This window comes from Cucurbita pepo, chromosome LG01 (assembly GCF_002806865.2).
Source record: "Cucurbita pepo subsp. pepo cultivar mu-cu-16 chromosome LG01, ASM280686v2, whole genome shotgun sequence".
Lineage (NCBI taxonomy): Eukaryota > Viridiplantae > Streptophyta > Magnoliopsida > Cucurbitales > Cucurbitaceae > Cucurbita > Cucurbita pepo.
Window position 1 is genome coordinate 4,563,529 of NC_036638.1, and position 15,185 is coordinate 4,578,713.

At 35.7% G+C, this 15,185-nt stretch overlaps 2 protein-coding genes across 3 annotated transcripts; both read left to right on the forward strand.

Annotated features, from left to right (window-relative positions):
• The first annotated feature begins 2,351 nt into the window (after positions 1 to 2,351).
• Positions 2,352 to 6,635, forward strand: LOC111789844 (probable rhamnogalacturonate lyase B). 2 transcript variants are annotated; one of them, XM_023670555.1, is made up of 16 exons: positions 2,352 to 2,527; positions 3,221 to 3,299; positions 3,395 to 3,516; positions 3,595 to 3,645; positions 3,719 to 3,838; positions 3,917 to 4,036; positions 4,132 to 4,267; positions 4,442 to 4,612; positions 4,694 to 4,849; positions 4,940 to 5,046; positions 5,151 to 5,241; positions 5,325 to 5,466; positions 5,623 to 5,779; positions 5,870 to 5,986; positions 6,067 to 6,193; positions 6,271 to 6,635. In XM_023670555.1, exons 1-16 carry the CDS (start codon positions 2,421 to 2,423, stop codon positions 6,508 to 6,510), a joined length of 2,043 nt encoding a protein of 680 aa, XP_023526323.1. In that variant the 5' UTR covers positions 2,352 to 2,420; the 3' UTR covers positions 6,511 to 6,635. The 2 variants fall into 2 exon arrangements, with proteins under 2 accessions (XP_023526323.1, XP_023526329.1); XM_023670561.1 differs by having other exon boundaries at positions 3,224 to 3,299.
• Positions 6,636 to 10,762: 4,127 nt separating this feature from the next.
• LOC111804960 (dof zinc finger protein DOF5.7-like) lies at positions 10,763 to 12,043 on the forward strand. Its single transcript, XM_023689809.1, has one exon. It carries the CDS (start codon positions 10,763 to 10,765, stop codon positions 11,825 to 11,827), a length of 1,065 nt encoding a protein of 354 aa, XP_023545577.1. The 3' UTR covers positions 11,828 to 12,043.
• The last annotated feature ends 3,142 nt before the right edge of the window (positions 12,044 to 15,185 follow it).

Genomic DNA, 15,185 nt, shown 5'->3' on the forward strand with positions numbered 1-15,185 from the left:
TAAAGGGTATTCTAGTAACTCCATATATGTCGTATTTCAACCATAGATGGATGTAAAAAATATGAATTGATTTATGATTCTAATTTCAAACAACTCCAAAATAATAATATTTTCTTTCTAATTTCACCTCATTCGAACTCCTTGTAATTATTAAATTTATGGGCATTTGTCATGTATGGTGTATAGAGACCCACACTAATTTTCCATACTTTAGTTGGCCACATGACACCCTCTTTATCACATTTTTTTTTTCCATTTGATAAAGATTATAATATTTTTAACTCTCTCAACCTAGGATCTAAGTTGCCATAATTGCTACCCAATAAACTTTTTTTTTTCTTTTTAAGAATCTATCAAAGGTAACTTTTAGTAAAATGTCAACTTCATCCTTAAATTTATCCTCATTTATTAATTTTCACTTTTTATGGAATTAGATCCAATTTAGATAAGTGTTATAATTTCTTTTAAGTTAACATTTTTTTTTTTGAAAATAATTAACAATTTAAATAAAATTCACAAAAGAAATTAGTAAAGCTCGTCGTTAATGCTAATAGGACTTAGAAATGAAATAAAAGGATAATTAATGTATGGGTATAATTTATTTGATCAAATTGTGTGATGAACTTGTGGGTGTGATTGGAAAGACTTTATATCTATCACAATTCTATACTTACAGTTGTGGACACTAGAAAACATGAAGGGATAAATTAATGAGTAGCCTAAAGTAATACCACAAAGCAACTACATAGGTCACATAGTTCAATTAGGTATATTAAAGACTCGCAAGTTACTTGTGCCCAAACTTGATCATACTCATACCATATGGGATCGTATGGCTCGTAACATAATTAATTGTATGATCATAAAGTTATCTAGTTAATTAAACGAGCAATGTTGTGTTTGTTGGAGAGACACAATTAAAAAAAAAATATTAAAAATAGTCTTATAATTTAAAAAGATGAGAAGCGTCCTGTAAAATTTAATGCAAATTGTTTTAAAATTTTAATAATTTGAACGTTTAAAATCATTGGAAGTTTAATTAGGAGTTAAAAAGAGTAGAAGGGTTCACGGGTGGTGTGGTCTCGGTAACAACAAGTAGCAGTGGCAATGGGAAGTACCAAATTATTAGGCCTTTCCGCGTGTCATGCACCCGAAGGTTCTGCTCACCTCACCAGCGCCAATGTGCGGATTCCGAGGCTGTGCCCGCCTGCCTTTCAAATTCCCTATCTCTCTCTCTCTCTGGATTTGTTGCTCCTTTTAGAATTTTGAGTTTCGGCCTAATTCTTTTTGTTCATTACGCCTATCTCAATTGGTATTTTACCCAACACCTCAATTACTTATTTAATCAACTTTTTATGGTCAAATTCTTGAGGTATTTTTTAATCAGTGGGATGGACTTGACCAAATTAATTTAAAATTGAATTGTTAATATACTTGAACCAACCATTTCAATAGCTTTAAAAAAATGTCTTATTAGTCCTATAAAAAAAAAAAAAAACTAATAAAACTATAAAAATTTCAATTCTTAATGTAAATAATCCTAAACTTTAAATTCGGTTAATAGTTGATGTTAGATGAGAACGGTTCTAAAAATTTCTTAGTTTTCAAATGAATTTTTTTTAAGTTATAGTTTATGGTATGAAATCAATGATTTTCATATTTAAATATATTACCTATTAAAATTGAGAGCAAATCTTAATTTAAGATTTAAAAATAAATAATTAATTATTTTACTAAATGATCGTGTTTTATGATTGGGTTTGGATTGAGTTCATCATGGAAGGAGAGTTATTCATATTGAATTATTATTATTTTTTTAATTGGGTATAAAAAGGTGTTTTAACTTAATCTACGGGGTAACATGAAAGTTGAAATTGTTGATGAGGAGTTAGGCAGAAATGTACATATAAAATGGTCAAATTTTGGGTTTAATAGCGTAACCATTAATGCATTGAATTTGCAATAATCAAAATTTCAAAACATAGGAAAAGACAACTTGGTTTCTCCTCTAATCTTCCATTTACAAGAAATGGAAATCAATGTCTTCGTCAGCTGAGTCTTACCTTTAACCTTTTACTTCCTATATATATCTATATATGTGTATGTACACCTTCACGTGACAGCTTCAACCCAGTTGTTAAGAAACCAAAAACAAAAATAAAACAAAAAGACGATTTTTTTATATATTTTTATGGTATTAATTCAGTCCATTAAAAGGGAGAGTTAAAACGCTTTTACTGTAGCTAACTGCTTGCCATAACAGGGGTAATTAACTTCGTCTCTCAATTTCTATCATCCTTCATAAGAAGCCTTCGTGCCCATGTTCTTGCTTCACCATTACTTTAATTAAATCCCTTTCTTCTTCTTTTTTTCTGCTCCTTTTGTAGCTTTATACTTTAATTTCAGGCTAATTTCTTTAAATGAAGCAATGGGGTTTGGCTCTTTGGTGCACAGCCATGGCTGCCGCTTTCTTCTTCCTCTTTCCTCTCCACCACACTACCAATCGGATTCCGACCACCCCACTAAGGTAATTATTATATTCATCTACATTTTATTTATTTTCTACAAAAAAAAAAAAAAAAAAAAAAAAAAAAAAAAAAAAAAAAAAAAAAAAAAAAAAAAAANAAAAAAATACAATTTTTACCCATTCAACTTTGACCTGCTGGCCTCTGCTTCTTCTGCAAGATGAATGCATGCAGAGCCGAACCAGAGGTTGAAGACGACGGGAATAACCAATATAGTTTTTTTTTTTTTTTAATTAACTTTATTAAATGTACAGTAAATGTGGAATTATGTCGGGAGTCATATATTATTCTGTCACGTTTGTATAATTTAATTTAATCTTCACATATTTGATCTTACAAAGGAGAATGTTCGATTTATGGCCACAGGAATTTTATGCTGTTTTTTTTTTTTTTTTTTCCTAATAATAATATTATTTTTTTTAACCCCACATTGTCACGGGACAAAGTGCTGGTGCTGTTTGCTTTTCGGTCTTTGAAATATGTGGACCAATAAGAAATGGACAAGTGTCGGTGAGACGGTTTTACTTTTACTGTTCTTCAGAAAAGAAGATTTCAGTTTGTTTGTTTATTTATTGACTTTCAGTATTTATTTGTTTCAACTTCTAGATAGATTCTCTAATTTATCTTTTAATTTTAAAAAAGATAAAATTTGAAAGTTTAATTAATATATAGTAAATTAAACATTGGCCTTCTAGTAGGAGAAACTTAATGGACATGAACATCAACAATTCTTCGGGGCAATTCAAAGTCAGACTACAAAGAAGTGGTGGAAATGTAAGTAATTATACCAATTCATCTTCTTTCCCTTAAAACAATTAATTTTATTGGCATCCAAAAGACAACACCTTTGAATTATGATGATTATTCAGGTCGTGATGGATAATGGTATTGTCCAAGTTACTCTGTCCACCCCAGATGGTGACGTGGTTGGATTGAGCTACAATGGAATCGATAACATTCTGGACACCAAAACCGAAGCGCCGAACAGAGGGTAAGTAGAACCATGTATATATATGGCTGAAACAGAATTGGTTTGGATTACTTGAGGGCTAAGTGTTGTGTTTCACAGCTACTGGGACGCCGTATGGAACAACCCAAACGAACACATTAACACTGACAGGTATAAACCAAAACCCATTCTCCCTTTTGGCTTCTAAATTCTAATCATAAAAAATTTTGTTGTCCCCATTTAGATTACTAGGAACCACGTTTAAAGTGATAGTATCCACCGACGAGCAACTGGAAATCTCGTTTGTCAAAACATGGAGCGTTGCAGTTGGGAACAAGAACGCCCCTGTCAATGTAGACAAAAGGTGGGGAGAATTTTGTAAGTTTTATAGACCAAGATGAGTGAAAAATGACGTCGTTTTTGCTTCCTTTTGGCTCTGCAGGTTCGTGTTGCTGAGAGGAAGCTCTGGGTTTTATACGTATGCCGTATTCGAGAGGCTGACGGGGTGGCCGGAGATTGAAATGGATCAAGTTAGGATCGTTTTCAGACCTCAGAAAAAAATGTAGAACAATTATAAAAAAAAAACCCATTTTGGATTCTGTTTTTTTGCCTAAATTCTGAGTTTAGTTTTTGATATAAAATGGTTTGGGTGTTTAGGTTTGATTACATGGCTGTATCGGACAGTAGGCAGAGAGTGATGCCGACAATGGACGACCGAAATAATGGTGATCCATTGGCATATCCTGAGGCTGTTCTTTTGACCAATCCTGCCAATGAGAAACTCAGAGGAGAGGTATTTTTACCATTTATTTCTGAAAAAGTTCATTTGATATCTACGCACACACATTTGAGGCTTTGAATTGGGTTCATTGTTGGATTCAACACATTGGCTTTGATAATCAAAATCTGGGTTTGAAGTGACGCCATTGATGAGAAATTGAGAATGATGAGTGATGTGTGAATGCAGGTAGATGACAAGTACATGTATTCAATAGAGGACAAGGACAACCTAGTTCACGGCTGGATCTCAAGAAATCCACCGACTGGATTCTGGATGATCACTCCAAGTGACGAGTTCCGCGTCGCCGGTCCGTTCAAGCAGGATCTCACCTCCCACGCTGGCCCCATCACTCTCTCCGTAAGTTCCCGTCTAACCCATTTCCATTTCCATCCATCACCGGTTTCTAACAATACCTTCACTCTAATGTCTACCACACAGATGTTCGTTAGCACCCACTACGCTGGAACGGATGTGGGCATGAAATTTGCAGAAGGAGAGCCTTGGAAGAAGGTCTTCGGCCCTGTATTTGTCTATCTCAACTCTGCTTCCCCTAAGGAGGATTATCGTTCTCTATGGCAAGATGCCAAACAACAGGTCCCCCCTAATTCTCTCTTCCTCTCTATATCTCTTTTAATGCTGAATTTAGAGTAACTCATTCAACTGACATGCATCAAATTATCACAGTTGGCAACGGAAATCAGTAAGTGGCCCTATACTTTTCCTCAATCAGAAGACTTCCCTTCTTCTGCCCAAAGAGGGAGCGTCGCCGGCCGGTTACTAATCCGTGATGGGTATTCCTCTCTCTCGCTCTAGACAAATTTGAGTCTCCCTTCCCTTTGTGATTAAGTTCAAAACATTGTGAATTGAATATGCGTATGCGTATTGTTTCCATCAGGTCTATCAGCGACAGACTTTTGCGTGCGAGTAATGCTTTCGTTGGATTGGCATTGCCTGGTCCTGTGGGATCTTGGCAAAGGGAAAGCAAGGTAATCCTTTTTTAATTTCCATTCCCCAAAGAGTTCTCAAACCAAGACGTGCTTGCTAATATATTATACTTCCATTCTTGTAGGGCTATCAATTCTGGACTCAAGCTGACAGTCACGGCAGCTTCTTAATCAATAACGTTCGAGAAGGAGTTTATAATCTTTATGCTTTTGTTCCTGGCTTTATTGGAGACTACAAGTACGAGGGAAATATCACAATCAAGGCTGGTAAGTAATAAACAACTTTCTCTCCGTCACATTTCATAAGAAAAACCAAACCAAACCAAGCTAAGCTCTTCGTTTTGTAGGGTCTAAAATTAAATTGGATGAGATGGTGTTTGANAGAAAATCAAACCAAATCAAGCTAAGCTCTTGATTTTGTAGGGTCTAAAATTAAATTGGATGAGATGGTGTTTGATCCGCCGAGACAGGGCCCAACCATCTGGGAGATCGGCATTCCCGACCGCACAGCAGCGGAGTTTTATGTGCCCGACCCTTTTCCGACTCTCATGAATAAACTATACATTGACCATGATGACAAGTCGGTTTTAAAAATTCTGTTCCACCCATTCTGTTTTGTTTTGTTTGAATAAAAATTTAATGATGTTGAGAAGTTGGGTTTGATTAACAGGTTCAGACAATATGGGTTGTGGGAACGTTATGCGGCTATGTATCCAAATAATGATCTTGTATTTAGTGTTGGTGTGGATAATTATACCCAGGACTGGTTCTATGCTCACGTTACCAGGTAAGTTTGGGGCTTTTCTTGTACATTTAGTTAGTGTTTCAGGGACTGATTTAAGAGGTGTTTCTTGTTCTTTTATGCAGGGATGTGGGGAATCAAACATACGAAGCAACCACATGGGAGGTCAGATTTTCATTGCAATCTGTGAACCAAACGGCAAATTACACACTGCAAATTGCATTGGCATCTGCTGCTGATTGCGAATTACAGGTATTAGAGTGTGTGTGTGCGGAGTAGTGTTTTAGTCAAAGATTAAACTAATACTCTGTTCTGTTGTGGATTTGAAGGTTCGGTTAAACGATAAAACGTCGAGCCAACCCGGGTTTACGACAGGAAGGATCGGAAGGGACAACGCAATTGCAAGGCATGGGATTCATGGGCTTTACTGGTTATACTCGGCGCCTTTCCCTGGCACTCAATTTCTGAAAGGGAACAACTCCATGTATTTCACTCAGGCAAGAAGCAAAGGCCCTTTCCAAGGTCTCATGTACGACTACGTTCGACTCGAAGCTCCACCTCGAACATAATCCCCCCGTCTCACACAGTGTTTTACAATATATAATTTTTTTTTAAAAAAAAAAAATTATAACTACATATTGCATCAAAGAAAAGTAATTAACTCAAAAACCACAGAAATTTAGCACACACAAATACAGGATNTTTTTTTAAAAAAAATTATAACTACATATTGCATCAAAGAAAAGTAATTAACTCAAAAACCACAGAAATTTAGCACACACAAATACAGGATTTAGTTTAGTTGATAAATGCGGCCCTTTAGATGGTTCAAAGAAATTGTATACTGTTCCATCAGAAGCTGTTTTGAGTTGTGGCAAGTAATGACAAGTAGTGATCTTTCTCTAATGTCAACTGTGATGAATTAAAACCTCCACATACCCATATTGACGTACACATTTTGTGGTAGAGTGTGTTCAGAAGCATTGAACGCCAGGTAATATACCTTACTGAATATGCGAATACATCCAGAATAGGGAAAGGTAGGTGGAGAAGAGTGGGATATGGAGGGAGGGAGGGAGGATGAAAAGAACCCGTGAGAAGTGTTATAAGTCTGTTTGTGGGTTCCAGGGGTTGGGATAATGCATAGCCCTCACGGGAATCCACACACCCCTCTCTCACGTGTTTCTCTTTCTCTCTATTTCTTCATCTTCTTCCTATCTGCTGTCAATGCCTCACACTTAGCTGTTTTTAGTAACACTCTTTCTATTCTCACGCCATTCTACTTTTCTCCACCGCATGCACTCATCTTCACCCTCCAATAGCAGCATGAATAAGCAATATCATCCTTCATCCTAATCTACTTTGTTGGAGCTCATCTATTTCATTAAAAAAATTTAGGGTTACTACGATCTAGCTAACTCTTTACTATCCCTTGTCGATCATTTTCTAACCACTAATATATTCGACACTTCGGGCAGGACCCCTCTATCAATCCACATCATCACATAATCAGGTCATCTTGTATCACAAATCATTGACATACTTAGTCGGTCTTGTTTTGACCGATAACGATCAAGGATAAACTAGTAAATCCTTCACTACCCCACATAGTAACATGATCACATCATCTCATATCATAATTCCCTGAAATATTATGTGGGCTGTAGTTTGACAACCTATGGTCACGGATCGGCTAGTGAATCATACCCACCTAGGTGCATAATCATATCATAGATTGTAAACAATAGACAAGGTATAGCAGATTGCATAACTAAATCACCTATGATGCTCTTAATTTTCCTAATTTCACTGAGTATTCAGTAAATCATCAAAACCGGGCATACATAAATACTTCAATCGTGGATCATACTTTTCGGGGACCATTTCAATAAATTGAATCTCATTTCATCCTCAAAATTCAATACTAACCCATATTCAACTTATTTCTATAATTAAAACGTAAAAATATTCTGGAATAACTAATTACAACCATCAATCTGTTAATGTGTTTCAATATGTCCAATTCAACCAACTACCACGCACGTAATCATGCTTCTCCTATAAGAAAAACCTAAGTAGGGAATTTGATTGGGACATTTATGGACCAATATCTATTGCTAAACTAAGGGAATTGAGTCGGAGATGATATTGATACAAAACCCTAGAAACCCACCCACCCAAGCCCGACCAGGATCTGTGCGAGCCTTATCACAACAACCTTGCCCACTCTCTAACGAACCAAAGCCCTAAAAACAATACTTTTGCAACACTTCACGAAACCTACTCCCTCTCTTCTTCTTCGCTATCTAATACACACATCCATTTCACTCAATAAAATAAAGCATAAAACATAAAAAGAATACCTGCCCCTCAACGCATTTTCCCCTCAAATACTTACATAAAGTCCTCTAATCATTCTTGCTTCTATACACTCAATGGGCTCTACAACAACACCGGCTGCCAATGATTAGGGATGTCTGCTCCAAAACTGGTTCCTTTATTTTTCCTTCCTCGGGTCCTTTTTAAGCTAGATTTTTTATTTTATTTCGATCGGCTTCTCTATTCTCTCTAATTGAGGACCGAGTTTAAAGAAATTTGATACTTACCAACCACCCAAACCGACCATTAAATTAGTGATTGAATCGAGTAAGTAGCACCTCGAAATTGATTTCAGATTGATAAATACTTGTAAGATATGGTGAGGAATGTTATAAGAAATATTTGGAATGGTATAAATTAGTTTGACCGATGAAAAACATGTTGGTTCGATGGATGCTCCATATTGATGATAGGATTCATTCCTAGGATATGTTTATATTGTTATAGGTAGAAGATTAAAGATTTGCTAACCAACTCCTAACTGAGAACTTGATTTAATTGTCCATGGCCTCTATAACATTTTTAGTAGCTGACTTGTACTTTGTGGGGACTATTAGGGATTTGCTAGTTAATATTTAATAGTGGACCTGCTCCGATTGACAGAGGTCCGTAGTAGTACTTTTATGTTTATAAGTTGATAGAAACGAGGTTGAGTCTTGAAATGCATGGACCTTGTTAAAATTTTATGAGAGTCTTATTGGTGCAATTAAGGGTCTTCAACCACTCTCTAATAGTGATCTTAGTCGGATGAGAGCAAGGGATCAAATAAGTAGACGAGCATTGGTAAGTTTGAAAGTCGCCCCCTTCATGATTTTTAAGTTATGGAGTCTAGTAGGGAGATGTCAACTAAACTATGCTAGAGGAATCAAGAATATTGTCCATAATGCTATGACGAGAACTATGGGTTGGAACTCATGATGGGGTGACACCTTGAGTGCCTATGGTATGTAGGTTGACGATGATGACAAAAAAGACTAGTAAACAACTAATCAAGATACCTTAGAGCCCAAAGATAGAACTTATGAGGCAGTAAATCCGGAGAACCGATGATCTACTTAGAGCTAAAAAAATAGAATTTAATGGCTTTCACACCGTTAACCTAAGTTCAGCTTAGGTGAACCAAGTTAACCTAGAGGATAGCCANCTGAGAACCGATGATCTACTTAGAGCTAAAAAAATAGAATTTAATGGCTTTCGCACCATTAACCTAAGTTCAGCTTAGGTGAACCAAGTTAACCTAGAGGATAGCCAAGGAAGATCCTATGACTCAGAAATGGGAATGCTAAGTACGAAAAAGATATATGAACAACTGAACAAACTAAACGACATAAGACTTCAAAACTAACTAAGAATCGAGTATTTTGATACCCATTTATGCTATTTTAATTTTTTCAGATGAAAGCTAGACGGCGCAAACGAGACGAGGGCGTACACGGATGGGTAGAGGTGAAGCTAGATGTACATCATTAATTTTGAANTTTTCAGATGAAAACTAGACGGCGCAAACGAGACGAGGGCGTACACAGATGGGTAGAGGTGAAGCTAGATGTACATCATTAATTTTGAAAGTCTATGTTTTTGTATGAACTAAGTGATGTTTGTAATTGTTTATAATCCTGAAATGGCGTTTGGTTTTGAAAGGGGACAATAGGCAAGAATGAAGAGAGAAAGGTAAGGTCTATTTGGTGAGTGCCACTGATTGTGTGTGTATCGATTGGTGTGCTCTGAGCTACTTATTATTACGGATCAGCTCTCACGCTGCTCCCTCTCACACCACATATAAATCTTCAACTTTCTGTTTCGCTAAATCTATATCAATCCCAATCAATACCATTCATAGCCTTACGCTTATATGACAATGCCATGCATGGGCTGTGCTTCCACACTCTATTACTGCTTACCCTCACTTATGTAAATATGTACTTTGTACGGTGTTTTCTTCATACACTGTTTCTGTTCTGTCTACCCACACAACACACAGGCCTCTTCAATTTCAACCCATCTTCACATGTTTACTGGCGAGTTAAATTGACATCTCCCACATCTCCCACAAGAATCAACATCAAACTTTCTCTCGATTTATCGATAAATAGATTAATTGTATATGAGTGTTGTATTTGAATGTGTGTGAAACCAATATTTGATGAAAATCACAAGCACCCATCAACATCCATCATAATGTCAATCACTGCATGAAAACATTGAATTTAGTATATTTGCCTCTGGAAAAGGGAAACTGAAACACCCGAGAAGAAGGACCATAAAAAAATCCTTTTTTTTTTATATATATATTTAATTTAATGTGTGCCTCTGTTGCTTNAACTCCTTTTTATATATATATTTAATTTAATGTGTGCCTCTGTTGCTTTTGCTTCTTCCTCCTTTCCCTTTTATTTCTCACATATTGACTTCATTTGCAGCATCCATCCCATTCAAGAACCAATGAGGCCCTCATCGCAAGAAGAAATCAGCCAAAACTCAGGCACAACAAGAACCAAATCCTCCTCAAATACAAAACAACAGCAAACACAACAACAACCTCTGAAATGTCCTCGATGTGATTCCACCAACACCAAGTTTTGCTACTACAACAACTACTGCCTCACTCAACCTCGTCACTTTTGNCAACAACAACAACAACAACAACCTCTGAAATGTCCTCGATGTGATTCCACCAACACCAAGTTTTGCTACTACAACAACTACTGCCTCACTCAACCTCGTCACTTTTGCAAGACATGTCGTAGATATTGGACCAAAGGTGGCGCCTTGAGAAATGTCCCCATCGGTGGCGGCTGCCGGAAAACCAAAAAGCTCAAATCTTCTTCCTCTTCTTCTTCTTCCAATAATTCCAAACTCCTCCCCTCTGGCGACACCCCTGCCTTCAGATTCTTTGCTGGAATCTCACCCTCCATTGATTTCCAATTGAATGGTGGTCTTGGAGTTGGACTCTCATCATCTTCACCACAATTATTCCCAACAACTCCCACCACAAATCATCCATACATGAGCCTCAACTACGACACCAATTTCCCTCTAATTCACCACCACAATACCAACTCAAATTTAAACCTCCAACCTCACTATAATACCAACACCACCCTTGCATCTTCAATTCAATCTTTGAGCTCTCTAAACCAAGACCTCCATTCTAAATTACAGCAACACCGGTTGGCTATGATATTTGGAGACCACGATCATGTGCAAAACAAGGATCAAAATCACAAATTGTTGCAACCCATTTTGTTTCACAATCTAGAGACTCCAAAACAGGATAGTTGTTTCAATATTCATGATCCTAGAACACAATCTGCAGCAGCTTCAACAACCGGGGAGGATGCCACTACAACTGAATGGTTCTTCGGAAATAATTCTTATGATGATCGTCCAAATCATCATCAAGTGAGTGCCACAAACAGTGCTGGTGCGAATGGGTGGAATCATACTAACAATAATAATGGAGTTCAAGCTTGGGAAGATTTGCACCATTTCACTGCCTTACCCTGAGGCCGCTACAAATTGAAAAAAAAAGGTTGGAGTCTTATCCAAAAGATCATCATAGTGAATAAAATTGAATATTATGTTAGCTCATATTTTAATTCAGTTTAGATGTTTATTTAGTGTTATTGTAAGTTTGATCAAAGAGATGGCATTTACTGTAAGTTAATTTCTTATTGGGTTTGAATTATTCCATTGAAATGCATAACATTTTGTTCTTTCCAAGCAATATATTCAGAAATTGAAGAGACCCATTTATAGGGATGAGAGATTTTGTTTGAAATAAAACAAAAACAACAAAAGGGCTAATGTTAGTTCTTATTTATATTCTCTGCCTGGTTTTCTAAAGTAAATTGGTGATTTCAACAGTTGTTATCATGAAAAGTATATAAAAAAAAAAGTTGAAGTTGATATAGTTTTATTGGTTTATTCATTGGGATCTGAGGAAATAAGTTTTGGAGTGTTATTAAAAGCTAGAAGTTAATAGAGCATATCTTTGATTTGTTTTATGCAGAGAGAATCAAAAGGTACGCTTGTGTTCAAAGTATGAGAGTGTCAGAGTTTAGATAGTATCAATCCTTATGAGGGGGACTTAATCTGTGCCTTACTCAACATTATGTCAACATGTATAAATGAAACATGGCAGTGTCGCAGTGTGGTTTTGCAGCCTATAACCTCTTGTTCTTCTGCTCTTAGCCTCTCAGGGGCTTCAGTAAATAGCCTGTAGCCTGCACCTTTCTCTGATCCTCTTTCATATATAATTAATTATACAAACACACACACACACACTGTACTTTGTGTCTGCAAAAACTGGTGGCTNTATAATTAATTATACAAACACACACACACTGTACTTTGTGTCTGCAAAAACTGGTGGCTTTGGGATTGCATTGAATGAATTGAAGTGTCAATTTGAAGGTGAAAAGGGTTTAGGGTTTGATTAATGTTTATAGGTTGTTTTAAGAGCTACTTGTTAACTCAGCATCTCTTCTTGTGTTCTGCAGCCTCGAAGATGCTTTGTTTTTTTCTTTTTCTTTTTCCTTCACTGAATCATTGCTTTTTCTGTCACCCTTTTGCTTGCTTTTACCATTTAGTGAAAAGGGTTGGGCTTACAGTTCAGTCCCCTCAGTGATTAAATTTTGTTTTTAACCTTTCAAGAGGTCTCTGTTCAAAGTTGCAGTGTTCATTATAAAATCTTTTTTGAGTATCAAAACCTCAACTATCATTAAACTTAAATAAATATATTAAAAATCAAACAATATTATTCATGAAATAATTGATGAGAAAATCATTTTTTTGGATTGATGAGACCTTTGATGATATAAACATTAACAAACTATAGGGTTGGACATGATCCTATTGTTGGACTTCTAAATAGACACAATCTTTTAAAAGTAGTTGAACTAAGCACCCATTTTGTTTCTGTTGTTCATTGGATTTCTTTAAAAATGAAACTTCCAAAAAAACGTAATGTTTTTGGATGCATAAGTATTAGAGAGAGAGAGAGAGGGAGGGAGGGAGAAGAAACGTATGAAGAGGGGCGAGTAAACGTGATAGAAGTGAGGAACAGCGTGGGATAAGGAAAGCTTTTGTTAGAACTGCAAACTGTCATTTTAGAGACCATGCGAGGACCTCATGACCCATCATATGCTCTACATATATAGATACATGAAACATCAACACCTCCCACCCCCCAAAAAACCACAAAAATAAATAAATAAAAAGTTTGGCCTTCTCTTTTTTCAAACAAAATTATGAGTTATTCTTTTCCCTTCGTGTTNCTTCAACACCTCCCACCCCCCAAAAAACCACAAAAAAATAAAAAAAAAAGTTTGGCCTTCTCTTTTTCAAACAAAATTATGAGTTATTCTTTTCCCTTCGTGTTGAATAGACATTGATTATACGAGAAAGAAAATTTGTCGTGAGACTTTTTTTTGTTTCACACGAATGATTTTCGACCTTTGTGGATGTGGGTTTTGGGGTTAAAACATGCACGAAAAACAAGACACAGAAAGGAATCTTCCCCTTTTATTAAGGATTAGCAACCACACATATAATTATGGTATAATTTAGTGTTTAGTGTTTGCTTTGAATGAGTAATCAAAGATGGTGTCGTTTTGTGGAAATTATTGGCGTTACATCCATTTTCTTTGCAAATAACCTTTTGTTTTTGGTTGTGGTGGTTTCATTTCGGATTGGAAAACAGAAAAGACTAAGGAGGAGAATGTGAGAGCTTTGCTTTATAACGTGAAGACTTTGATTGAGTTGCTTCTCATCACTCTCCTCTTTTTGACATTTCCTTTCGGTTTTCAATTAGCATACCAATTTGTCCCTTTTTCAAGGAACAAGTATTGGTTCAATCAAAATTATCAATATTTGTTTTTATTACTTTTACAAGAAATATATCTGTAAAATATGTTTTACACATAGCATAACTTAATTATCTGATATGTTGTATTAAAAAAATTAAATCGGGTAGGTTTTTGAGATTGTTGAGATTGTAAAAATTAAATCAGGAAGGTTTTTGAGATGGTAAGATATTTTGGATGAAACCAAAAGCACAGGTATGAGTCGATCTTGAGTGATTGAAATTTATCATACCAAATAGTACAACATATAAACTAATCACTGAATAGGCCAAAATGTGGTCATTTNACAGAAAGGAATCTTCCCCTTTTATTAAGGATTAGCAACCACACATATAATTATGGTATAATTTAGTGTTTAGTGTTTGCTTTGAATGAGTAATCAAAGATGGTGTCGTTTTGTGGAAATTATTGNAGAGAAAGGAATCTTCCCTTTTTATGAAGGATTAGCAACCACACATATAATTATGATATAATTTAGTGTTTAGTGTTTGCTTCGAATGAGTAATCAAAGATGGTGTCGTTTTGTGGAAATTATTGGCGTTACATCCATTTTCTTTGCAAATAACCTTTTGTTTTTGGTTGTGGTGGTTTCATTTCGGATTGGAAAACAGAAAAGACTAAGGAGGAGAATGTGAGAGCTTTGCTTTATAACGTGAAGACTTTGATTGAGTTGCTTCTCATCACTCTCCTCTTTTTGACATTTCCTTTCGGTTTTCAATTAGCATACCAATTTGTCCCTTTTTCAAGGAACAAGTATTGGTTCAATCAAAATTATCAATATTTGTATTTATTACTTTTACAAGAAATATATGTGCATAACTTAATTATCTGATATGTTGTATTAAAAAAATTAAATCGGGTAGGTTTTTGAGATTGTAAAAATTAAATCAAGTAGGTTTTTAAAATTGTAAGATATTTTGGATGAAACCAAAAGCAAAGGTATGAGTCGATCTTGAGTGATAGAAATTTATCATACCAAATAGTACCACATATAAACT